Below are 26,351 nucleotides of genomic sequence, written 5' to 3' on the forward strand. Positions count from 1 at the left end.
TATCTTGCTATTATCATTATGCTGTTTGCTGGAACTTGTTATGTGAACATTGTTGTCACCTTTCCAACCGCAATAAACAGACTGCAAAATTACGTCACTGGGTAGAAAGTGTTTAGGGCACCACAAAGTATTATTAACATGAATGCCTTCCATCTTTCAACCCTGTGAGGATGGCATTAAAACTCCCAGAATTGCTCAAAAGTAAAACATACATTGTTCTTGCTGTTTAGAATGTTAGATCATTCACTGTTTGCAACCCTGCAAATGATAAGGGCAGTGGGCTTGAAGTACATTGTCTGGTGGACTAGCAGTGGCACAGGATAGGTCCAGTGGAAGTGCAAAGGGAGTTATTGCCTGGAAGAAGACTGTGGGACTGGCTGTGGAACTACTCCTGGAACATCCAGTTGAGCAATATTTAGGAAGCGGCTGCTCCAATCCAAAAGTATTGAATCACTGATAAAGAGCAAAAGTACTCCAGCTGCCATTGATTTCCCAGAGTATTGGGAGGGGTGGGGGGCAGTGGGTGATGCAGTAGCACAGCAGTTAATGCTGCTGACTCACAGCCCCAGAGACCCAGCTTTGATCCTGATTTCAAGTGCTGTCTGTGTGGAGTTTACAAGTTCTCCCTGAGACAACATGGTTTCCTCCCACATCACAAAGACTTACTGGGTGGTAGATTAATTGGCCAATCTAAATTGCCACCAGGGTAGGTAAGTAGCAGGAGAATCAGGGAGGGGGCAGATGTTGATGAGGATGTGAGAGGAGAAATGAGATTACTTCAGGATTCGTATAGGTGCAGTGGGTTGAAGAGCCTGTTTCTGTTATGTATGATTCCATGACTCTAAAACCATCCAGTGTCCAATAGGCCTTGGAGAAAATGACAGAAACACAGATTGCAAGGCAATAGGATGTAGCAGCAAGGAAACTGGTCCACCAGGGAAGCCAGTTGACCACCTCAATCAATCAATTTTATTAGATGAGGTTCAATAAAAGGTGGAGGAAAGGAGAAAAAGGATAGTAATCACGTCTCGCTTTTTTATTTATTTCTATTTGTAGCAAAAACGTCTCACTGTTACTAGAAGCACCACAGGCCAAAGTGAAGAAAAGGGGATATCTGGAACCTGAGTAGACAAGACAACCATCTGTGGATTCCCCAAGTCAATCAGACCGAAGAACCATGAAATTAACAGCTAAGGAAGTGGGGTTGAACTTAATGTCAGATTTGGTACTGAGGCCCAGAAATTGATGTGCCCTCTGAAAGGCACACTCTCGGCTATCTGAGTAACACACCAACAACCATTTTGGATACAGGACCAAGGTGGGGTGGGGGTGGAAGGACACCAGTGTTGGGGAGGAGGGTGGAGAGATTAGTATATCAGAGCTTTCAAAATACTGGGGATTCTGTCAATCAGGGTAGGGAGGTCAGTGGCTGGGATGTGACCAATGGGACTTACCCGGATGAGATCATTGGAGTACCCATGTTTCCAGAATGTCACAATTTGATTTGGAAATGGTCGAAAAGGCATCCAACTCTGGAAAAAAGATTCCGACTTCCAGATGCTTAGTGTTAAATAAAAACTGTATAAGGGCTGTCTAAAGTGCCAGTCAGAGAGAGACAAAAGGAAAGAATTGTTGGACTAACAGGAAAGAGATGAAAGTGAAAGTGAAAGAACAATGTTTTAGCTTTTTTAAAAACCTCCAATAAGAATTAACACCTGAAGGAGAGAATGCACACTCAAAACTGTCCGAGGAGGGTTGACAGTAATTAACACAGCTCCAAGTTCCAGGGTTGGTATCTGCAGCTGTACACCCATGTGCTGCTCTCCTATCTCCTAACTCAGTCTCTGTCATCCCTGCAGGAACACAAGGTCTGCTCCTGGCCAGTAGGTACACTGGCCACACCAGCTGGCTCAGCACCAGGTTTGCCAACAATTGCCCTGGAAATCCTCAGGAGCTTGCCCAACTCCTTATAACGCGTAGCCCCTGGCACCATCATGCAGAATGCTGTGGAGAGGGGAAGAGCAGTGTGGAGATGGGACTTGAACCCCCCACCCCATACCCCGCTGTCCCTAGGGCCCCGAACATTCTGGGTCCTGGGGCCAGGGGCCAGACTGGGGCTGGAACCAGGGAATTAGGGATGAAATAGAGAGACTCATGAACTGCAATGTTTTCAGAGTTCAGATGCAGGGCTGCAACCAACTCTAGACTCAGACACACTGTACTGGGCACAGGAATGTCACTAGTTATAACAGTGGGGTATAATACTGTTAGGCATAGGTCTGTCATCATACAACATTGGTACACGCTAGTGCAGGACACAGGCTTGTCACTATATGACACAGGGGTACGATACTTGTGGGCACAGGTCTGTCACTGTGTAACCATGGGAAACAGTACTGATAGCCACATATCTCGTCTATGTGAAAATGAGGGATTCCCAGAAAAAGCAGGGCTGTGGGTATTATGAGTGGCAGGAAGCAGATAAAGAAAAACTTAGCTTTTATGTACTTTTCTAAATGAGCCATACTTTAGAGTTTGCCTCTGCCTCAGAAGCTGCACAGAGACCTTGTGACTGTTGGCTTTTGATTGGATCATTCAAATAAAATCCCTTTCTTCTCAAGAATCAGAGGAAGGCTCAAGTGCTTTTAATAAGAGCAGGGGAGATTTTTTAAAAAACAAATACTATAATTGCTGGAAATCTGAAATGAGACAGAAAATGCTTGAAATACTCAACAGCTCAAGCTGCATCTGTAGATAGAGAAATAGAGTTGACCTGAGTAATTAACTCTGCTTCTCTCTCCTTGGATGCAGCCTGACTTGCTGAGTATTTCCAGCATTTTCTGTTTAAATATGAAATCTTCTCATTTCCTCTGGATGAACATTGCGATCCACAAACACTACCTCGTTATTCCTCTTTTGCACTATTTATTTATTTTTGTAACTTGTAATAATCTTTATGTCTTGCACTGCACTGCGACCACAAAAACAACAAATTTCTCGACATATGTCAGTGATAATAAGCCTGATTCTGTATCCCCCTTCACTGACACAAACTGATCCTTTTCTTCTTGCTCTGGGTTTTCTGTTTCCATCAAATGCACTGGTAAATTTTCCTACTATTCTATTAATATTCTAAAAGCGAAAGACATTGCCTAAATTCCTTAAAGCAAACGTAAAATACTGTAAGGTGCTGTATATCTGAAATCAACAATCTTCAATGTCTGAACTGCTGTCTCACCAAACAGCTGTAACTTGGTTATGATTTGACTTATAGTTTGCACACTTAACCACTGGAAACTGAACCCCTTTGACAACCTCCACAGTTCCTTCTTCCCTCATTGCCTCAAGGTGCAATCCTGCAAAATTTTGAACTTCTTTTTCCATTTAAGTCTCACCATCTAACTATGGTCATTATTGAATTTCATTGCCCCCACCCTCTCTGCCTGTTGATGCAACCTCTGGATCACTGCACATTGGGAAGTGCCCAACTTGCAAATTTAAATTCTTTCAATGAAATTTCATCCTCTTCACTCCTGCATCACCTCCTCACACCATTACCCTTCACTATTTTCCTTTCAGCCAAACACCTTGCCACATATCTGGTGAGGTCTGTTCCCTGGAGTGGGGAAGATTAAGAGGGGACATAATCGAGGTGTATAAAATTATGAGAGGTATGGATAGGGTAGATTGCAAGGAACTTTTCCCCATATCAGAGGTAGGACATAGATTTAGAGTAAGAGGTAAGAATTTTAGAGGGGATCAGGGGGTCTAGTATCACCCAGGAAGTGATGTGTACCTGGAATGCACTGCCAGAGAGAGTCACCAACAGCATTTAAGAAGTGTCTAGATGAGCACTTGAATCACCTAGATAGAGGAGGCTGCAGGCTTCCAAGTGCTGGAAGATGGGATTAATACAGATGAGTGCCCAGTGGTCAGCATGGACATATTGAGATGAATGGCCTCTTTCCATGGTGTATGTCTTTATAACCCTATGTTCCATAATCAAAGTCAATCTTCTTATATGAAACTGTTTCATGTATCTTTCTGAAATCATTTCAGAAAGCATTTGCTGCTTCCTGACCCTGGAAGCACACCAGAAATTAGAAGTATTTCAATAATTTGTACACATATAATCTGCACATATGATGACGTTTTCATTCAATTTCTCATTATTCCTTTTATTTGCACTATTTATTTATTTTGTAACTTATAGACTGTTATAGACTGTTGCACTGTACTGCTGCTGCAAAAACAACAAAAATAGACGTCATATGTCAGTGATAATAAATCTGATTCCAAAATAGAATTAGAAATTAGTCATTCAATACCAAATGGAAACCACAGATAGTGAAATTCTTTGGAATGCAGCAGAGTCCATTTTGCTTTATTATTTAAATCAATAGACAATTCAATCTCTTACCTTTGTAGGTAGTTCCTTTGCTTTAGATTCAAACAAGTGTTCTAATTTAGTAGTGTCCACAGTCACTTTATCTAAGGAAGCCCAGACTGTTCCCCGGCCAAATTTACAGCTCCTGAAAGGGCCTTCTGGTTGTTTTAGTTCCTTCCAGAAGAGCTTAACAGTTTTTCTCTTCTTTGTAAATGCAGAGTCTGCTCCTTGGGGTGATGATAAATTAGAAGGTGGAGGTGGGGGAGGGAGAGGAGGGCTGGGAACTTGTCCAAAAGATGGTGGTGGTGGTGGTGGTGGTGGTGGTGGAGGAGGTGGTGGACACCCAGGTGGTGGAGGAGGAGGAGGAGGAGGAGGTGGTACAGGTGGAACCACTGAACTACCAGGTGATGGAACAGCTAGTTTATCGGCCACACCAGAGTCTGCATCCAAAACATCTATGTCCTCCTCATCTTGGAGATCTGTGAAGTCTAAATCTTTGATCTTCAGCTCTCTTGGACTTGATTCAAGTTGATCCCACATGTATTCAGAGTCTTTCTTCAATGGCATAATTATAGGAGTTTTCTCTATATTCTTCTCATTCAGTTCGGCCTCAATACTCAACTGTTCCTTCAAAGCCTTGATCTGAGGTTCAGCAAGTTTCTCTAAAGTGGCTTTTACATTCCCAGGGATGCTTTCAATTGCAGGCTTCTTTTGACTTTCTTCATTTTGATGGATGTCCTGCTTGGAAAAGCGTTTGATCAAGCTCTCAGTAGATTCCATCGAAGCCTCTTCTGCAAATTTCTTCTCACCTGCAGTAGAGACCTCCTCCTGGGTTACTTGCAAGTTGCTGGCCTTGGTTTTTGCATACAACATGTCCAGCATGAACTTCTTGTCACTGGAGATAGCACTGCACTGATCCAAACTGGACTGGCGGATAAGGCACCGACCTGCTGCCAAACAAAAGAAAACATGATAATGGCCCTTTAGTGCTCAAAAGCAAATAAAGTGTTTAAGAGAAAATGATGAACAATTACTTAAAGTTTCAAACTCAAAAACAAATTCAGGATAACAGTAAAACAATAACTTTTGCTTACTTCTGTGGTGGCTGACATTGGAACAAACTCCTGAATTTCCACAAGCCACCATTTTGAAGTCAAGGAAGAAAAATAATGCTACTCATCAGAACAGCAAAAGTAATGTGGAAGTGTTGCTGTAAATTCCACCCTCTGCACTGTGGAGTCCTCAAAGTGAGGAGAAACTAAACAAAGTACAACATTTGTTTTGCACCAAGCAAGAACGTGACCATCTGATCTAAACAATTTACATACTTCTTTAACATAAACTTCAAATTACAAGTAATTTACTTTCCCCAAGCTAGGGAGTAGCAACTAAGTGTGTTGCCTGGCAAATAGCCAAGAGGTTTCTTGATCCTATCAAAAACCTCCAGTATTTTCAAAAAGCAACAAGTCTCCTTCATTAATTAACAAAATAAAGCAAAGGCAGGTACAGTGAACAGGTGGGAAATCATCATCTAAAAGTTGAGCAAAAGATTTATCTCTTCAGAAGTAACTTTTCTCACTGTTTATTGAGGAATGTTTACCCTTATCGTTTGTGAAACTGTTATTAGCAGATGTTCCTACAGTATGCTCTTGGGGAATGAACGGATGCAAAAAGATGCAATCTTTCTTGCCTGTCTCATTATCGCCCCCCTGTCTGTCTTCTCTCTCTTCCCTCTCCAACGTACTGCTGGTCGAAGAGCTGCTGGAGGCTGAACATGGTTCTCTTTCATTTAACGCTTCATTCTGTTGTTCCTTTTCACTTAGTGCCTCAATTGCTGGAAAGAAGAATGATTCAGTTTACCAAACTTCTGTTATATCTCTGAATATATTTTCAGGAACAGTCATATCCTCCAAAATTAACAGTGTGAAAAGAAAACTCAGATGTCATAAACACATGCAAGCCTACATTCTAATATTTCCCAATAGTTCTTTAGACCCAGAAACAAATCAGAATTTATTCATCTAACAAACTACTAAAATAGTTACTGATCAAGCCAGCATGAATATCCTCAGATGGTTCTGAGTCATACCAACGAACATATTTCTCAGATATGATTACTGGTCTTGGCATTTAGCTAGACTTAGTTGTGATAACAGTTTGGGTGCAAGAGTTTACCTTCAGATAGCCAGTGCAGTATAAGAAAAGTAAACAAGCTGCAGATGCTGGAAATCTGAAACAAAACAGAAATTCCTGGAACCATTCAGCAAGTCACGCAGCATCTGTAGAAACAGTTAACGTTTCAGGTCCAAGACTCCTCATCAGAACTGGGAAAGGGAGAAAACAAGTTTTTAGTAGCAGTGAAGGTAGTGGGGAGAGATGGGTAGAACAACAGGAATATTTTTGATGGAGTGAGGCCAAGTGATTAGTGTGGCAGTTAAATGCATATCATGCTTTTTTGCCGGTGTTGTGCGATGCTAATAGCAAGGATGTGGGACATGCCCAACAAGCCAAGCTATACAAAGTACTGAGGCAAAATGACGACAGGCAGAAATGGCCAGTTCTGAAAATTAAAAAAAAATTGCAGATGCTGAAAATCTAATACAGAAACAGAAAATGATCTAAATACTCAGCAGGTCATGCTTCATCTGTGGGAAGAGAAAGAGAGTCAACGTTTCAGATTGGAGACTGTTTCTCAGAACTGAAAAGCAGACAAAAGAAACTTGTAAGGCTGCAGGGAGGGGATGTCTCTGAGAGGGTGAAACTCGGTGACCTTGGGGATAACCAAGGTTATCTGGTCAATGAGTAAATGGGAGTAGTTAGTGAACGAGGATATAGACAAAAGAATACAGACAAAAAAATGTGCAAGTTGTGAAATACAGAACAGAAGGACACGGTCAGCAGGTCAGGCATGTCCTCCACTACCCGAGGGAAAAAAAACAGACTGCAGATGCTGTGTTCTGGAGCAAAAACATAAGATGAAGGAGGAACTCAGTGGGCCAGGCGGCAACTGTGGAGACAATGGGATAGTCAGTGTTTTAAGTGGAGACCCTGCGTTAGGGCAGAGTGTATAGAGAGGAGATTGCAAGTATAAGATGAAAGGGGGAGGGGGGTGAGATAGGAGCTGGCAAGCAATAGGTTGATCCAGGTGAGGAGAGGTTGATGGGCAGATGGAGCCACGTGGAGGTGGGAGGGGTGGAGATAGCGAGAGAGTCTGGGAGGTGTGAGTGGAGGCAACAAAGGGCTGCAAGTAATGGAATCTGATCGGAAAGGAAGGTGGTGAGTGGAACCAGATGAGGGGGGATGCTGGGCAAAAGGGTAACAGTGGGGGGACAGAAGGCGATAAGGGACCAAGTGGGTAGAGCATGTGGTTGATAGGCAGATGAGAAAAAAATCTATGTAATAACAAACATCTATCCATAGCTATGTAATCTCCTGCAGGAAAGTAATACGAAACTTTTAATTGAATCTTGTAAATGGTTATTGAACAAGTTTCAGGATTTCTAAAATAAAAACAGAAAATTTAGGAAATGCATTGTCCCCATCTGTAAAGAGTGAGGGTTTAATGTAACAATTTAATAATATTTTTACCTATACTTAACATGCTTTACACCAGGTAGGCACAGTAGTGTAGCGGTTAGCGTAACACTATTACAGCGCCAGCGACCCTGGTTCAATTCCTGCCGTGGTCTGTAAGGAGTTTGTACATTCTCCCCATGTCCGCATGGGTTTCCTCTGGGTGCTCCGGTTTCCTCCCACATTCCAAAGACGTACGGGTTAGGAACATGCTATGTTGGCGCCGGAAGCATGGCAACACTTGCGGGCTTCCCCCAGAACACCCCACACAAAAGATATATTTCATTGTGTGTTTTGATGTACATGTGACTAATAAAGATATCTTACCTTACCCTATCTTACCAATGACATTCCCAAGGTTCCAAAGGGGACCAGTAATAATATACTTATTCTTGTTCTTTTCTCTCCTTAGAACCTACCACTTTCACCAAGTAATGGTCACCTGTCCTGATACCACTTTCTTCTTCTCTGCGTCAAATTTTGACTTGTTAAATTAATAAATTGTCTGCCTTGAGACATTTCAATATGCTAGAGGTGCAAGTATTGTTGTTGCCTCTTTCACATGGCAAGGGAGAGGCTGAGCTGAAATCTCCAGCATTTGGTTTCAATTACCATTGCACTCCATTACTTAGCTGTGTTACTTAGCCTACTTATGGCAATACTATCTTAACAATAGTAACTTGGATCTTCAGTAGATTTTCATTTGGAGTATCTGAAAGGCATAGGCGTTAAAGAGATGCCCTCATGATTCCTGCCCTAGGTCACCTCCATGGACGAGGTAAACTTCGGGTGCTTGTCAGCCCTGAATGGGCCTTACGCTGGCATTAGAACTATTGCCCTGCTAATGGAAAGCAACTTACAAAAGACCCCAAAACTCATGGATTAACAGGGTTGGGTGGGGGAGGGAAGTGTAGCGGTGCAGAAGGTGGATCAACAACACTTGTCAAAAGAGCCCATATAATTCCAGTGTCAATCACCACCCACAGTTTAATCGGCTATCACATCTATAAGTGGCAAAAACCTAGACAGTGACGTAGTTGTATCCTCCCTGGATTCTCAGGTCTTTGCTCACAAAGGGTCTCAGCACTGCAATCTTGATATCCTCCTTAACATCCTCTATCATGGATCTGTGCCCTTGGTGGCTTATTACTAGACCCTGGTAAAGGAGATCTTATAAATATCAGTGCTTTCAGTTTCATAAGCGTTATCCCTTTGACTTTTGAGCATTCCGAATATTAATTCCACCTTAAGAACACAATTAAGAAAATAAGCAAGGCAATTTCCCTGCCATAGGCCACTCTCTTTGTTTACTGAATGGTAAAATCTGACAAAGCACTGATACAGATCTATACACAGAGTGAGAAAGAGAGAAAGAGACGAAGAGACGAATCCTCAAAGTAAATTTCAATTTTCTTTGCAGTTAGTCAAATTGCAGTTTGTTTTTCCTAAATGGTCAATTTGATCTTGCAGAAAAAAATCTTTAAGAAGCTCGAATACGTTACTTTCCAATTGGTCTTTGACAAGGTTTGTCGTCATGCTTATTATCATGGAAAGATAATTAGACATTCTTGAAAATCACCATAACTGGTATGCAACCCTTGTGTGACCCCTTAAACTTGCCCTATGTAGCGGTTGCTGCCGCGGAATAAAACAAGACTCTACTCGGAGGATTGCCAAACAGAACTGGTTTATTTTCCCGCCTTGTGCGGGCCTTTTAAGGGAGAAAACTCCCGCCCAAAAAAACCGGCAATGATGGTTGTCAGTCGGTTCAGCCTTGATGGCCCGCCTGAAGGGTCCTAACTGGGTTGACGAGCTGCCTTGGGTCCTGCTCGGCATACGCACTGCCCCCAAAGACGACCTCCGCACTTCGTCAGCTGAGCTTGTATACGGGGCGCCACTAGTTGTCCCCGGGGATTTCATACCTGCCCTTCAGGACCAAGGGGAACAACCCCCAGCAGTTCTACAAAGACTGCGCGAGAAGCTCGGCGCCTTGGCCCCGATTCCCACCTCATGGCACGGTCAAGCCCCATCCTGCCAGCCCAAGGAACTACGGGACTGTAAGTTTGTTTTCGTTCGCAGGGGCACACCTCGGGCGCCATTGCAACGACCATATGAGGGACCGTTCCGAGTCATACGGAATAACGGATCCACTTTTATTTTGGACATTGGAGGCAGGGAACAGGTTTTCACGGCAGACCGCCTCAAACCGGCCCATTTGGATCTGCAACAGCCTGTCGAGGTTGCCACGCCACGACGCAGAGGCCGCCCCCCTAAGCGGCAGCTGGCACAGCCCACGGACCTTGGGGACTGTCTCGCCGGTTCTGGGGGGGGGTTGTGTGGCGACTCACCGTCTAGTTGGGCGAACCGGCTCGGCAGTCGGGTCGCGCGGCGTCGGAGCGACGAGGCCCAAGATGGCGGCGGGCCTCGTCTTTCCGACGCCGCGCAACCCGACTGCCGAGCCGGTTCGCCCGACTAGACGGTGAGTCGCCACACCTACTATGTACTGTTCTCATTGCTTATACTTCCAAATATATAAGTGCAGAGCAGTTACATTGTTGTTTGTGGTGTGGGAAGGGGGTAAGGTATGAATGCCTAGAGACACAACCAGATAATACTGTTTTTGTCTACTCCAGTATTACACAATCAAAAATAGTTCTTTCCTCCCCACCACCCAAGAGTGAAGTGTCATACCAATCATTTCCTAATTGCTCTGCATCATCCTGGCAATGGCCACAATTGTTCCTGACATACAAGAAAACAAGTCATTCCCCAACTCCAGCTCTTTTGAACTTTGCAGGGTAAGTTGGACCTCACTGTTCCAGGAAGGACCATTGTTGGGCTCTCCCAGGACAATTAGATCTTCCCAGTTCAATGCCGGATCGGTGCCCATGTCAGCTAAGATCCTACTAGCCTCTAATTATTTCTCACATCTCCTACCAACCTCCGCTGACCCACCCCACAAGGCCAAGGCCCCAATCTTCCTTTCCTTCTGACCCCCAAATGCCTGACCCTGTAAATTCCCACTTCCCAACATCATAATACAAGGAGCCTCCCATCTCCAACTAGCCTTCAGACTACACAAGAATTTCAAAACTGTTGGTCTGCATTTTTATTTTCCGACCTTATAATCAATAATGCCTTATTAATTATGCTGTTATATTTAGGTAAGTATCTCAAATTTCAGTTGCATCATTAGTGATTTCCGATTGCAGTCACTGAGCTGAGTCAGACTTACCTGACTCGTCCTCCAGACTGAGATGCATCTTTCCAAAGGTTAAAATTACACATCAATGCATCGTTGAGCACGTGATATTCACAATTAAGTTCCAGTCAGTCAGTCTCTATGATGTGCACCATCCCCAGCATTTCCCATGCTATCATGACCTCTTGATGGTTGAGTTCAGAGCTTTGCCCTGTTCCTATGCTTACTTCTTCTATGTTCTATGATTCATATCAGTATATTACACTCAATCCCATGTGCTCTAATTATGTTTATTAATCTCTTGGGCGGCACTTGCCTTCTGAAAGTGCGAATACACATCCACTGGTTCCCTTAACTATTCGCGTAGTTATAATGTCAAAAAACCTAACAGATTTGTTGAACATTATTTCCCTTTCATAAATCCAAATTGACTCTGCCTAGTCCTTTTATTATTTGAAAAACACTGTGGTGCTGGAGGAACTCAGCAGGCCAGGCAGCATCTGTGGAGAAAAGCAGGCGGTCAACATTTCGGGTCAGGACTCTTTTTCAGGACTGAAGATAGGAAAAGGGGAAGCCCAATATATAGGAGGGAAAAGCAGAGCAGTGATAGGTGGACAAAAGAGGGGAGGTGGGGAGGTGGGGTGGGCACAAGGTGGTGATAGGTAGATGCAGGTAAGAGACAGTGATAGGCAGGTGCGGGGGAGGAGGGGAGAGCATGCCTCTTCTTGTCTTCTCTTTCCTAGCCTCTCTCTTTCTTCTACCCCCCTTTTTTCCTCCTTACCTTTGACCCAACCCCTGGTGGATCTGCTCTCCCCGCCTCCCCCGCACCTGCCTATCACTATCTCCTACCTGCATCTACCTATCACCACCTTGTGCCCACCCCGCCTCCCCTCTTTTGTCCACCTATCGCTGCTCTGCTTTTCCCTCCTATATGGTGGGCTTCCCCTTTTCCTATCTTCAGTCCTGAAGAAAGGTCCTGACCCGAAACGTTGACCATCTGCTTTTCTCCACAAGTGCTGCCTGGCCTGCTGAGCCATCTAGATTCTAACATGTGCAGTCCTTTGTTTCCCTGTTATTATTTTCCAAGTACCCTGTTTCCACTTCCTTAATAATAATAGATCCTTACATTTTCCCTACTACTGATGTCAGTTAAACCGGTCTAATTCAGGGTAACATAAGAGGCTACAACATCAATGATTAAATTGTCAGCAGAAATGGGTAACTTACCATCAGGGGTTCTAACCGTGGACATCACATGAGATAAAGATGACTTGTTCACATCCCTCTCTTTTTGCGATGCAACAAGATTTTCTAAAAAGCGATTTCTGAAAGAGTTATAGCAGCAACTCAGCACATATTCAAGCAATCCCAAGAGCATTCTGGTAACCTGGACTTGGTTGAGGTCCCAAAAATCCTGTAGTTCCACACCCCACTACATCAAACATGCAGTTAAAGAAATTAAACATTCTCACAGTAAAACACTTTTTTATTGTATATATACATTTCAAACATCAATACCATTTACATCAAAGCAGCTCTTTTTTTTCCCCGCTCACCTTCAAGTGCAAACAGCTGGGAAAAGCCAGTCAATCAAAATCAAAATTCATGGGAAGGAAAATATCACCCAATTTCCAAAAATAACATAACCACCATCACACACTCATCATGGCCCAACCACCATTGCATAATTCCTATTAAGATATTCCACTTATTATAGGCCAGTCACTTGCAAAATAAACATACTTATACACTGGTAGAGCAGGCTGGTTTCTAAAAGAAGTACTGATTGTCAATGAACTTTAAACATGAATGGAAACAATTAATATAATTGGTTCAGTTACAGAGATTTATTATAAAAAGCTCAAAATGTGTTTAGTTTTTTGCTATATTGAAATTGATACTGGTTTTAGATACAAAGTACCAGCCAACCCAAGTTCCAGGAGGACTTGATCAGTTATCAACGAGAAAAGTTGCTATTCCTGTGTTGGAATAGGATCTGCTCAAATGTCCCAACCTTGCTTAATCTTGTGCAGGCCTATAATATCACTCCAAAATTTAGGACCTATAGCAGAAGAGACAAACCACAAAGCAAACCTAGTGCAGCTCACACACACAAAATCTCCATTCCACACCCAATACTTACTCATACTTTTTCAGAACTGGTTTATCCCTAATAGGAATCCTCTCAGCCCTGAGAAAAAGACCAGTTTCAAGATGCATTGTCATTAAGTAGCCGGTAACAAGTCATTAGTGGTGCTGGGAAAGGTAGATTTATAACTCGAGATATTAATGACTAATGATTTAATTGTTCTAATATTAAATGAAAGCTCCCTTGAAGCATGTGGTATAGTTATCATAATAACTGTGCACACTGGAGGTGTAGCCATTCACTGGCATTGGAGTGCAAAATCATCTTGAAGTGGAAAGGCATCAATCCTTATCTCAACAGGAAAAAGTATTCACTGTATCTCTGCCTCCTGCCACTCCACCATCTTGTTATATACAAGATATCAGCCAAAGGCAAAAGGGTCAGCATTCAAAAATACACCAACACTCATCTTTACCTTTAATTTCCCGCTCAGTGTGAAGTTATGCATGAGACAATGGAAAAGGTTAAAGACTTCTAGTTCACCTTACCAAAACTTTGCAGCTTCCTCTATACCATCTTTACAACCTGAACCAAATGATATGCAAACTACACACTATTGAACTCTAATCTCAATTTTCTGCTTCACATTTGGCCTTAGAACATAGAACAATTACAGCACAATTCAGGCCCTTCGGTCCACAAAACTGTGCCAAACATGTCCCTACCCTAGAAATTACTAGGCTTACCCATAGCCCTCTATTTTTCTCAGCTCCATGTACCTATCTAACAGTCTCTTGAAAGACCCTATCGTATCAGCCTCCACCACCGTTTCTGGCAGCCCATTCCAAGCACTCACCACTCTCTGAGTAAAAAAACTTACCCCTGACATCTCCTCTATACCTACTCCCCAGCACCTTAAACCTATGTCCTCTTGTGGCCATCAATTCAGCCCTGGGGAAAAGCCTCTGACTATCTACCCTATCAATACCTCTCATCATCTTATACACCTCTATCAGGTCCCCCCTCATCCTCCGTCTCTCCAAGGAGAAAAGGCCGAGTTCCCTCAACCTGCTTTCATAAGGCATGCTCTGTGTTCCAGGCAGCATCCTTGTAAGTCTCCTCTGCACCCTCTCTATGGCTTCCACATCTTTCCTGTAGTGAGGCAACCAGAACTGAGCACAGTACTCCAAGTGGGGTCTGACCAGGGACCTATATAGCTGCAACAATACCTCACGGCTCCTAAATTCAATTCCCCGATTGATGAAGGACAATACACCATATGCCTTCTTAACCACAGAGTCAACCTGCGCAGCCGCTTTGAGCGTCCTATGCACTCGGACCCCATGATCCCTCTGATCCTCCACATTGCCAAGAGTCCTACCATTAATACTATATTCCGCCAACGTATTTGACCTACCAAAATGAACCACTTCACACTTATCTGGGTTGAACTGCATCTGCCACTTCTCAGCCCAACTCTGCATCCTATCTATGTCCCTCTGTAACCTCTGACAGCCCTCCAAACTATCCACAACACCCCCAACCTTCGTGTCATCCGCAAACTTACTAATCCACCCCTCCACTTCCTCATCCAGGTCGTTTATAAAAATCTCAAATAGTAAGGGTCCCAGATCCTTGAGGTACACCACTGGTCACCGACCTCCACGCAGAATACGACCCTTCAACAACCACTCTTTGCCTTCTGTGGGCCAGCCTGTTCTGGATCCACGCTGCAATGTCCCCTTGGATCCCATGTCTCCTCACATTCTCCATAAGCCTCGCATGGGGTACCTTATCAAACGCCTTGCTGAAATCCATATACACTACATCCACTGCTCTCCCTTCATCGATGTGCTCAGTCGCATCCTCAAAAAATTCAAGCAGGCTCGTAAGACAGGACCTGCCCTTAACAAAGCCATACTGACTATTCCTAATCATATTATACCTCTCCAAATGTTCATAAATCCTGCCTCTCCGGATCTTCTCCATTAGGTAAGACTCACCGGTCTATAATTTCCTGGGCTATCCCTACTCCCCTTCTTGAATAAGGGAACAACATACTCAACCCTCCAATCTTCCAGAACCTCTCCCGTCTCCATTGACGACACAAAGATCATCGTCAGAGGCTCTGCAATCTCCTCCCTCACCTCCCACAGCAACCTGGGGTACATTTTATTTACTTTATTTTTTTTATTTTACAGCGTGGTAACAGGCCCTTCCGGCCCAACGAGTCAGCGCTGCCCATTTTAAACCCAAATTTAACCTATCCGTACATCTTTGCAATGTGAGAGGAAACCGGAGCACCTGGAGGAAACCCACGCAGACGCGGGAGAACGTACAAACTCCTTACAGACAGCGACGGGAATCGAACCCCGATCGCTGGCGCTGTAATAGCATCGCGTTATCCGGTCCCAGTGACTTATCTAACTTGATGCAAGTCTCCACTACAATCCCCCAGATCTTTTTCCGTGGTGAATACTGACGTAAAGTATTCATTAAGTACCTCGTGCATCCACTATTGATCCAGGTTTCTACCATCCTCCTACTTCATTCCCAAATTCCCATGGACACCATCCTCCAAAAAAAAAGCCTCTACTATCCATTGTGGGGTTTTTCAAATCACCGAATAACATGAAAATACAAATTTAGTTTTCTTTCTGTACAATGTACTTTGTGGCATGGCAATGTTTTATTAAAATAATTCATCCCCAAGTTGTGGACTTCTTTGGCAAGCCCAGCATTTATTGCTCTCCTAACTGTCCCTGAGCAGCTTGCTAGTTAATTTCAAAGGACAGTTAAGAGTCAACTGCATTATTGTGGGTTGGTCTGAAGCCACATGTAGGGAGATTTCCGTGCCTGAAATTTATTGGCGAACAAATGGGTTTTCACAACCCCAGAGCTACAAGGACACCATTAGCAGATAATTATTCCATATTTATCTTTTTAATTGAACTTAAATTCGCCAGTTGCCATATAAACTCGAGCTCTAAATCATTAGTCTAGGCTTCTGAACTACAAGCACATAGATGTAACCATAATGCCACTGTACCCCAATTAGTGCAGGGGGAAGACTAAATATGAATCAAATTTTTTTTTTAAAAACTCAGGGTTTCATCTTAACTTGCTTTGATCATTTAAGTCAACTTTATTGTCCAAGACAGGAGTTCTAAAAATTTATACTCTGCCAAGCCACCTGGTTTCTAGAAAATGATAGCAGAAACCATGGTTTCATTAGTAAGGATAATGAGTTTAGAGCACCAACGGGTTGACATTAAATGGAATAAAGTAAAGGTAAAAGTAATGTGAAGGCAAACCTGTGAATCCACTTTAATACTACAAACAGAAAACTCATGGCAACAGATCTTAAACTTGACATTTAAAGCCACATTCCAATTTGCACTGGAAATAAAATCTCAAAAATGTTCATACTTTGGACTGATAGATAAAGTGGGTAATTGGAATGCAAAATCTATGATTAACTGTGTGGAATCAGAGAATTTGAAACAGCAACAGCACCTTTAATGTCGTAGAAATCCCCAAAGTACTTTAAGAAGAGCCTCAATTATTTCCCTTAATTTTAAGGATTCCCCCTGTGGTGGGATGAACCCTGAGGTACCTGAAGGAAGGCAAGTAACAGAAGAAACATTGTAGCTTTTTCCACTGTGGAAAAATCATACACAACATTTAGCTTAGTGGAAATTTCTGCCAGACACTTGGATTGTGGATACTTAAAGCTTCACCTTAATCCCAGTTACTCCAGTTCTATTGTTACATTAAAATGAACCTTCAAATGCTAAAAACAGATGATATCTAAATTCCCTCTAACTGATCTGACTTACTTGAAAATACTTCTTTCTCCAGGGCCTGCTTTCATGGTTTTCTTTTCTGAAGATGTGCTCAGCAGATCTGGCTTACTAAACGACGAATATAGATTTTGAACAGCAGGCCTGTGGGTAGAGAAAAGAAAGATCTTTTAAACATATATGCTTCATAATAATATTTTTCTTACGTAGAAGAGAAGAAAATATAGTGAAAAGTCCCAATAATCTTGCAGTGAAATCCCACAATGATTCACCAGCTAGGATGAGACCCAGTATCATCAGAGTCTACAGACTGAACTACTTCCTGTCAATCGCTAATCTCTAATATCAGCCTGGTACTCCTCAGGTCACTGGGATATTACAATACCCAAGAACTGTTTACTGTTCATGTAAGAAGGTGATTCTTACTTGTATACAGGCTTTGGAAAGACTACATCAAAATTAAATGTATTAAAATACTTCGAGGAGGAAAAGCCAACTGATGTATATTGTCTCTTAAACTTCAGTTTTAGAACCCAGCAAAATATTTTGCATTTATTTCTAATGTACGATCTAATATAATCTGATGAACACCAGTTAAAAGCTTAACAGTTTGGCTTTACTTTGAAAAGACATAATTTAAGGACATAACTAACAGCTCAGGAAATCAAAACCAACATGTCTCAAATGATATGTAGATCCTGAAACTCAACATAGAAAAGTGGAATCTGAAACATTTGGTTTTCAGAAATGGACTATGGGGCTAAAAGTCTCAAAGCCAACAGTCTTACTAAATAAAAATCAGGCCAACAAAAACATTATTTTTACTCAGTGACTATGTTGCTGATATGATTGACAGGAAGAATCTCAATCACTTGTATTGAAATTGTCCAAAGGAAGACAACGATCAGAACATGAGGTTCATTATGGTACATTTTCTTCAAATTCTGCTGCAGAAAGTACACTCTCATTGGCTCAACTGGGCTGCCATGCATTTGTTTCTTGTACCCATCCAGCACTGTATGTTGTCCCGAGGCAGGGAGAGAGACATTTTGATGGACACGATGAGGTCAAACGTACTTGATCAAAAGTCGGAACTGGGAATATGGAACCGCTTAGAGTGCGGAAGTCAAGTCTCCAGCTCCTGAAAAACCATGGGAAATGAGGAGCATTTGAAAGAACTTGCCATCAAAAGGCAACCCCATTAAACAATGCTAAATAACAGAACTATTTCAAGGCATTTACTGGGAATAATATGAATTCAATTCATTGATCAACAGTATTCAAAAATGCAAAATTCCTTAAACATCTCCTCATTCAACAATACTTTAAAACCAACAAGGTGGTCCCCTACACAGAGTTAACCTTTGAACCGGTGACTGGTACATGTGGAATTTAGACTATTAAACTAATTTCCAGAGATAATAGCTACCATTGTTCTTAGTTGATGATGAGACATGTCCAAACTAAGACAACAAAAGTTAAGACAAACCTGGTGGGGCTCGGGGAGCTCTCATCTGATGCTTGACTAACAACCCTAGGTCTTGATGGAAAGATGAAAGAGGTTGCTACATAATGGCTGACGTAGGAGCGTTCCCTAGTCAAAGGACAGAGCTGTAAGAGAATGATCTGGGCAAAGAGCAGCTGGAAAAAGTTATCACGTTAACATTGCATGAAATGTTTGGTAAGTTGCAAGCAGTACATGCCACAAAGATGTTAAATGGCTTAATGAAAGCATGAGAGGCAAAGGCACATATGTTATGGTAATGTAAAAATCAGCATTTCATGCACTTGAAAGCTTTATGCAAGTAATTCCGATAACTGAAAGAAGGCACAGAAGCTTTGTAGAAGAGTTGCTATTTTATATCAGCAATAGTAAACATTTTAAGATATAGGAAAAGAAATTTCTCTTGCATTGTTAGTGTGGTGGCAGATTAGGGGATTCCAGTGATGAGATGAAAGGGTGGGATTCTGTGGGTGAGTACCCCCAGCAACAAATGGCACTCCCGGGAACCACAGCCATCAGATAATAATGGACAGAAATTCAGGAATCTCCCATCTATTCCAAATCATGGATAAAAGCCCAACCCACAATTTCCCAACCAATGCTGTCTGTGAGCAACCTATCTCTATCCTACAGTCCAGAAAAGGAAAAGCCACCAACCTCACTAAAACAAGGCTGAAAGTATCAGCTCAAAATATTTTAATCTTGTGAAGATTTTAAAGATTATTTCCATCATATATCATTATATGAGATCTTGATTATCATCCCAATTGCTCAAGTAATCAATGTGGAAAAAAGGTCCTGAAGTTAATTCAGTTAAATGGACCAGACCTCCTATTATACAGCTATGCTTCTTATAATCCAGATGAAATATTTCAATATTTTTTCTGGTACTTCACAGAGACTACTTTCTCACATTTTAAGCTTTTTTTTAAATATTAAACTATATCCACAGAAGAAATATACAGCAGACATTGGCCAAAGTATTGAACTGAATACAAACATTATGGAATGGGGAAGAGAGAGAGAGAGAGAGAGAGAGCGAGAGAGAGAGAGAGAGCGAGAGAGCGAGAGAGAGAGTGTGTGTGTGTGTGTGTGTGTGTGTGTTGCACTCTCACTTTCTCAGAGACCTGAAGCCTGTGAGATTCTCGTTGCCTATCCTGTTCATAAACTTAGTCTGAATTTCAACCTTAATTCCCAATTACCTTTTGGACTCTAAACAACAGAATATTTAACATGAAAAGAGGTTGAAATATTTTGCCATGGATTTGGGTCAGAACATCAAAAGTGCATTAGTTGCCTGTTATTTTCATATCCTTCCCTGAAAGTTAAGCAATGGAACAACCAGCAGACTGACAGCCTACAACATCAGCGGCTATAACTGTTGTCATACCAATCAATGGAAAGGCTGGATAGATTTATCAGCTCCTACCACATAGTAGGATCTGGGAGAAGATGACTGGAATATGGAGAGAATAAAATGGCGTTACTGTAGGATTAGGCCTGAGAGTCGACGTGGACTTGTTGTGTCAATGCTGTTTCCATGCTGTACGACTCTATGACGAATAGGAACTTGTACATTCAGATACTAATTTGAAATGCAGGCCAAAGTTTTGGCAAAGACTCCCTGAACCCTGTACTTTCTGACTCAGAGGTAGAAAGTCTACCATCGACCCATGGTGTTGCAGCAACATTAAGCTCATCTGCTAAGTGCTCCAATGGTAAAGACACTACATGATGGTCCAGAAAGAAGTTACTAAGTATGATTTTTGGTTTGTGCTGAAAGAGAACTGATTTCAGCTAGGGAAACATAAGAGGGAATGAAGAATTGTGCCCCAAGCTCAGCAAATGGATACACCTGAAATTAATAAAACAGGATGAGCTCTCACCACACTAATTCCGACCAGCTTTGGCTGTGGCCCAAGTTGTAGTATTCTAGCTTGAGCTGGAGAGCAGTTTTGATTCCATTCTCGAAACTTGAGCTCAAAACTGAAGCCAGGATCGTGCAGAGAACATTCCAAAGCTGATCATCTTTCTGACGAGAACTAAACCAATACCAATACCAGAGACTTGTCACCCCCTCAGGTGGACTTAATCTCCTTGAATCGTCTTTTTTATTTTAACCACATAAGGGTTCAACTTTGTTTAGTCGGTTCTTCTGTCCTCTGGTCATGATTTATATTAAAACCTACATCACTAAGATGGATTTTCTTGTTCTTAACACATTGTTCTTTGTGCTTCCTTGCTGTCCACAAGTTGGCCACTGTGCTCCCTACATCCGACAGTAACCTCAGTTGAAAAGTACTTCATTCTCTGTAACAAAAATATTAAGCCACCCAGAGGAAGAGCAAAGAGTTATACAAATGCAGGTCATTATTTTATACTCTTAAAATGCAACACAATGCATCTCATCTCTGGATGGAGTTAATAAAGAGAATGTCAACTCCAAATGCCAATTTTAAGTGGCATTGGCATTTGTGCCATTCAATCTGATTGAAGGCCTACATTTTAACAGGTGGAGATGGAAAGAAATGTTCACCTCTCTGCCTTTAGCTACCACCATATCTGTGTTGGAATTTCAGCCAATTACATTTTGCATGTGGAAGTATTTGACTGTTGTGGGGGAGGAGGGGGAGGATTCACCTGTGTGCACAAATGTTATAATTCCTTGGCCATTATCCATAACCCTGGGCTCTAGGGAATGAATAATTTACTGACTGCAAACCAACCAGAATCCTATGGATATTACTAAATTTAAATTTAAATTAAATTTTATTTACAGCGTGGTAACAGGCCCTTCTGGCCCAACGAGTCCACGCCGCCCATTTTAAACCCAAATTGACCTACCCGTACGTCTTTTAGAATGTGGGAGGAAACCGGAGCACCTGGAGGAAACCCACACAGACACAGGGAGAATGTACAAAATCCTTACAGACAGCGACGGGAATCGAACTCCGATCGCTGGCACTGTAATAGCGTCGCACTAACTGCTACGCTACCGTGCCGCCCAGATGGAAACTACTGAAAAATGCAACTACTCACCACATCAGAAAATAAAATGTATTTGATACTTACCAGTGAACCTAATTTAAACACACACCATGATCATACCACGGCCCATGAAGAACAGGGGCAATAGAAAGTCATTCAGCACCTTTCACCTGCTCTGCCATTCAATAATGCCTTGGCTGATCCACAACCCGACAAGAAGTCCAGGTATGACCACTGTTGTTGGCAGAATCTCAGATGGTGATGAATAGGCGTACAGGAGTGAGATAGATCAGCCGATTGAGTGGTGTTGCAACAACAACCTCGCACTTACGTCAGCAAGACCAAGGAATTGATTGTGGGCTTCAGGAAGGGGAAGGCGGGAGAACACACACCAGTCCTCGTTGAGGGGTCAGTGGTGGAAAGGGTGAGCAGCTTCAAGTTCCTGGGCATCAACATCTCAGAGGATCTATATTGGGCCCAACACATTGATGCAATCACGATGAAGGCACGCCAGCAGCTCTACTTCATTAGGAGTTTGAGGAGATCTGGTATGTCACCAAAGACTCTTTCAAATTTCTACAGATGTACAGTGGAGAGCATTCTGACTGGTTGCATCACCACCTAGTGTGGAGGCTCCAATGTGCAGCATCAAAAGAGGCTGCAGAGAGTTGTAGACTCAGCCAGCTCCATCACGGGCACAACCCTCCCTACCATCGAGGACGTCTTCAAATGGTGGTACCTCAAGAAGGTGGCATCCATCATTAAGGACCCTCACCATTCAGGACATGCCCTCTTCTCATTACTACCATCAGGGAAGAGGGGACAGGAACCTGAAGACCGACAGCTACACTTTCCTTAACAGTTTACTAGTTCAGATTATTCTGAAATTCCTCCTTCAGTAAGGCAGAGTTTTCATTTCAATGACAAATTAAGGTGCAAGGAAAACTAATCTTTAAACTCACCTGGATTTATGCAAGAATTCTGCCCCCTCTGGTGCAGAAGTTCTCTGCACCGTCCCAGCTTATATCTATCCATCTACTAATATCACTATATCAGTTTATCTGGCTCCTATAACATTGTTGTGTGTGGGACTGATCTGTGCACAAATAAGTTTTCTATATTCCTGAAGCCACGGAGGCCCCAAATAAATGCAGGATTTTCTTTTGCTTTAGCATAGCTTGGAAGAGCTTATTCTCCGTAAACATGCTGTATTACCTCGTGGAAATATTTTTTCTGATACAATGCTGAACACTACATTAAATCAACATAAATGATGAATATTTCTGTCAATTAAGAATGCTCATAATTGCCTTTACAACACAAGATGATCAGAGCCCTTTATGAATTCCAAATACATTTCATAGATGGGTTCAGAAAAATGGTGCATATGCCATCCTGTTTTCAGATTCCATTATGTTCAATGATTTTCCCTTAACCAGAGTGTAATAGTTGAGTGTAATGAGTGCAATAGAATGTAAGAGTGTAATAGTTACAAACACAACTAAAAAAAATCTCAGCATTTGCACATTTAACCATATGAGAAATGGAACCCCATCAGCTAAAACCCATGAGTAATTTTATACATGTATAACCAGCCAGTAAATGAATCCTAAAATGTTTAGCCCTATCTTCAATTTATTCATAAAACAATTGATTAGTCCTGATTCACGATTAAATAACATCTTTTAATCAAATTTCAGAAATCTTAAATTGAGCCTATTTTTGTAAATCCTTGAATGCTTAATTTCTAATTCTCCCTGAATATTAAATACCATAATTATTATTTAGCACGAGCTGCTGCACCCAGCATTGCTCAGATTACTTTGCTGGCAATCATGATGCTTGCATTTATTTCCATTCCTTGTAAATGAAATAAAATTTAGCTTAAGTATATAATTATTTCATGAATAGTATAATCAGGAGGCTAAAATTATGTCATTGAACTAATTACCAATAAAAACGTAACACTGAAAATAAATATGTATACAAAAGTTATATTTAATATGGTTCTCTTTAAGTAGGTATGTACTTATGCACAATGCGTAAATTAACTTGATTTCAATGTTGAAGTGCATCAGAACACACCATATTTCTTTTTTTTCAATCCAGTGTAAAAATGTATGGGTTATGCCCATCTCCAACTCTGGAGCAACCTACATACAGCTGACCGTGGAAAAAGCATTGAGTTTCAAGATTAAGGCCAAGAACTTTCAGTGATTGCCTTTGCGCCTTGTTAACACTCATAGCAAAACAAAGTTGAACAGGAACTGAAATCGAATTGAAGAGACAGATCAGATTGGATAATTGGTATCCGAGAGAAGAAGACATTTTTCCCCAATAGCACTACAAGTCATTATTGTAGCTTCAATTATGTGTGGTAGTAATTTTTGAATAGATAATCTTGTGCCGTTGCATGGTATTGGTGGATTCAAATTCCTGAGTAACATGATTGGAGCTCCTCCTTTTAGTTCAAGATTATGTGATGGCACACCAGGTGATGACAGAGAGTTTAACAATTCAACAGAAAAATGCACAGCCTCATTAATGTCTGTCACACTGTCAATAGATTTATATTGTACAGGTTGTTTGAAGGTCTTTATTCATAGCCTGCACTGCATTATTTGGTATTAAGTTTGCTCTTTTACACAACCATTGGTAATTCAAATTGTGTTAGGTGACATTTTGGAAACCAGCTTGCATTAGATCATGAAGTGATGTAACAACTCGCCCAAGTTTTTCATTGAGATCATTCCTGTTGAGTCTTCATATTTAATTTCCCCACTTCCTAATTTAAGTAAATTCAAAGCAAATTCTCTTGCAGATCACCTGTCAAAATGTGCTTGCATATTGGTTTTCAAGTTTAATTGAATAACATTATCCCAGATCTATGGTGATTTAATACAGGCTTTCAGTTCATTACTACCTCATGGAATTACTGGAGGCATTTGACAAAAATCTCCAGCTGACACTAAATTAATTTCTAATTGTGTCTAAAATCTTGCAAAGTTCGATCTAGTGCATCAATGGCTGTTTTGTGAGCTATTGTACATTCATCCCAGACAATAAGTTTACAATCTTTAGGAATTATTTCCTTTGCAATTCCCTGAATAACATTACATGTTGGAGTCTCCATGTGTCAAACCGAAAGGAAGTTTAAAAGCTGAATGTGCAGCATCCCCTGTCAAAAGTGTTGAAGCAATGCCTGAGCAATCATGTTTTGTCTTCAAACTTCAGCTAAAAGTAGATTAATAAGGAAATATTTTCCCGTTCCACCCGAAGCATTCAAAAAAAATGATTCCTTGGTCATTGTAAACAGCCTCTATGATAGGATCTAAGGAATTTCTTTGGTATCTCACTAAACTTTTAGCTTTTGATCTAAAATCATCTAACTGGTTTAAATCGCACTGATCAAACTTTTCAATATAATCATGTGACTGGTTTAAATTGGAGTTAGTCTCCTGCAGAAACTTTGTGCACAAATTTTCACTTTCTCTTTGTGGCTCAGGTAGACCAAAAATACTTAGGTCAGGTCTGGCCAAATATCTAGTACCTCAAACATAGATCTGAAAAAAATTTCATGAATTTACAATGGGGAAGATTAAAATTAGGCTCCCTTTAGGCTATGAAGGGCCTCCTATGAGGGTTTTCAGGAAAAATAACAGTGTAGTGTGCAACCTTATGCTGAACTCAATTTGCATGGAAAATGTCAGATTTCTATGTTGTTTCATTATTGAGCTTTGCACAGTACACACAGACATCCTATTTTATTATATATCTTTAGACTTAAATTTATAATTTCAAAAGGGGGAAGTTGATTATTCCGATAGTGATTTGTTTGGCTGTCAAACTATTAAATTTGCAAGCCCATTTGCTCTGTTGGATGAACATCAAAACCACAAAGGAATTCTTCTGGCATCCTGGCCAATGTTCACCCCACAGTCAAAATAAATGGTCTGGTCCATTCCTGTTTGTGGAAGTTTTCTCGTACCACAAGGCATCCTGTGATAATAGACAATATTTATCATCATTATCGACATACAAGTTATTAAGCTTTGTGTTGCAGCTAATTGAACAACAGGGACAAATAACCTTCGTCTCTCCAAAGTCAGGGCTCCACCTTCCATCACAACTACTTCTACCTCATTCATTTTTAAACATCTTTTCTCAGTTTGTTATCAGCTTCCACATCACTGCTTTCTGAACCACCAGAATATTTATTTTCATTGATTTCTTTCCTTTTCTGTTCTTTGTGCCTGTAAAGATCAATCACATGCATTCCGAGATGCATAGCATATTCCCAATTTGGGAACAGGAGGAATATATAGGGAGAATAGAGTGCACAAAACATTGCTTTAAGCGAATCACTTATCACTGGCATTGTGCATTAATGCATCACCTTCCACCAAATTCATTGGCTAGAGTTTGACTTTGTCTATTTGTGTAAAATTGGTCAAAGCAAACCAGCAGTTTGTCTTTCACCTTCCTAATTACTATTTCCACGTTAATGAAGTATCCAGGTTATTGTCAAAGGTCATTCAGGTCGATACACACTGCAGTGCAACAGCCAGAAACTAAAGGTAACAGAGAGTGACGTGGTTCATGTCCCAGCAATACAAAACCATTCCTGACGCTCATGATTCAGCTGTTTGAGCAATGAATATTTATTGTGATTTTCTAAATCAAACACCTTACTGAGTCCTATTACATTTGTAAGCCTGAATTCAGTTCCAGTTCCTCTGATGGCAGTTAACAACCAGAATGGGAAGAGTGTACGAAACCAACAGAAACAACTTGACATCATTTTT

General features: G+C 41.5%; 1 protein-coding gene across 4 annotated transcripts in view; it reads right to left on the reverse strand.

Moving 5' to 3' along the window:
- The window catches only part of fhod1 (formin homology 2 domain containing 1), a 240,770-nt gene that overhangs the window by 27,531 nt on the left and 186,888 nt on the right, over positions 1 to 26,351 (reverse strand). Inside the window, exons 11-15 of one of the 4 annotated variants that reach the window (XM_052028118.1) lie at positions 17,091 to 17,198; positions 13,306 to 13,353; positions 12,390 to 12,487; positions 6,078 to 6,221; positions 4,421 to 5,334 (exon numbers count right to left, since the gene is read on the reverse strand). In XM_052028118.1, coding sequence (XP_051884078.1) covers positions 4,421 to 5,334; positions 6,078 to 6,221; positions 12,390 to 12,487; positions 13,306 to 13,353; positions 17,091 to 17,198 — 1,312 coding nt within the window. Of the gene's footprint in view, positions 1 to 4,420; positions 5,338 to 6,077; positions 6,222 to 12,389; positions 12,488 to 13,305; positions 13,354 to 17,090; positions 17,199 to 26,351 lie in introns of all 4 variants that reach the window. The other 3 variants (XM_052028117.1, XM_052028120.1, XM_052028119.1) reach the window with 3 other exon arrangements.

This window comes from Pristis pectinata, chromosome 13 (assembly GCF_009764475.1).
Source record: "Pristis pectinata isolate sPriPec2 chromosome 13, sPriPec2.1.pri, whole genome shotgun sequence".
Classification (NCBI taxonomy): Eukaryota; Metazoa; Chordata; class Chondrichthyes; order Rhinopristiformes; family Pristidae; genus Pristis; species Pristis pectinata.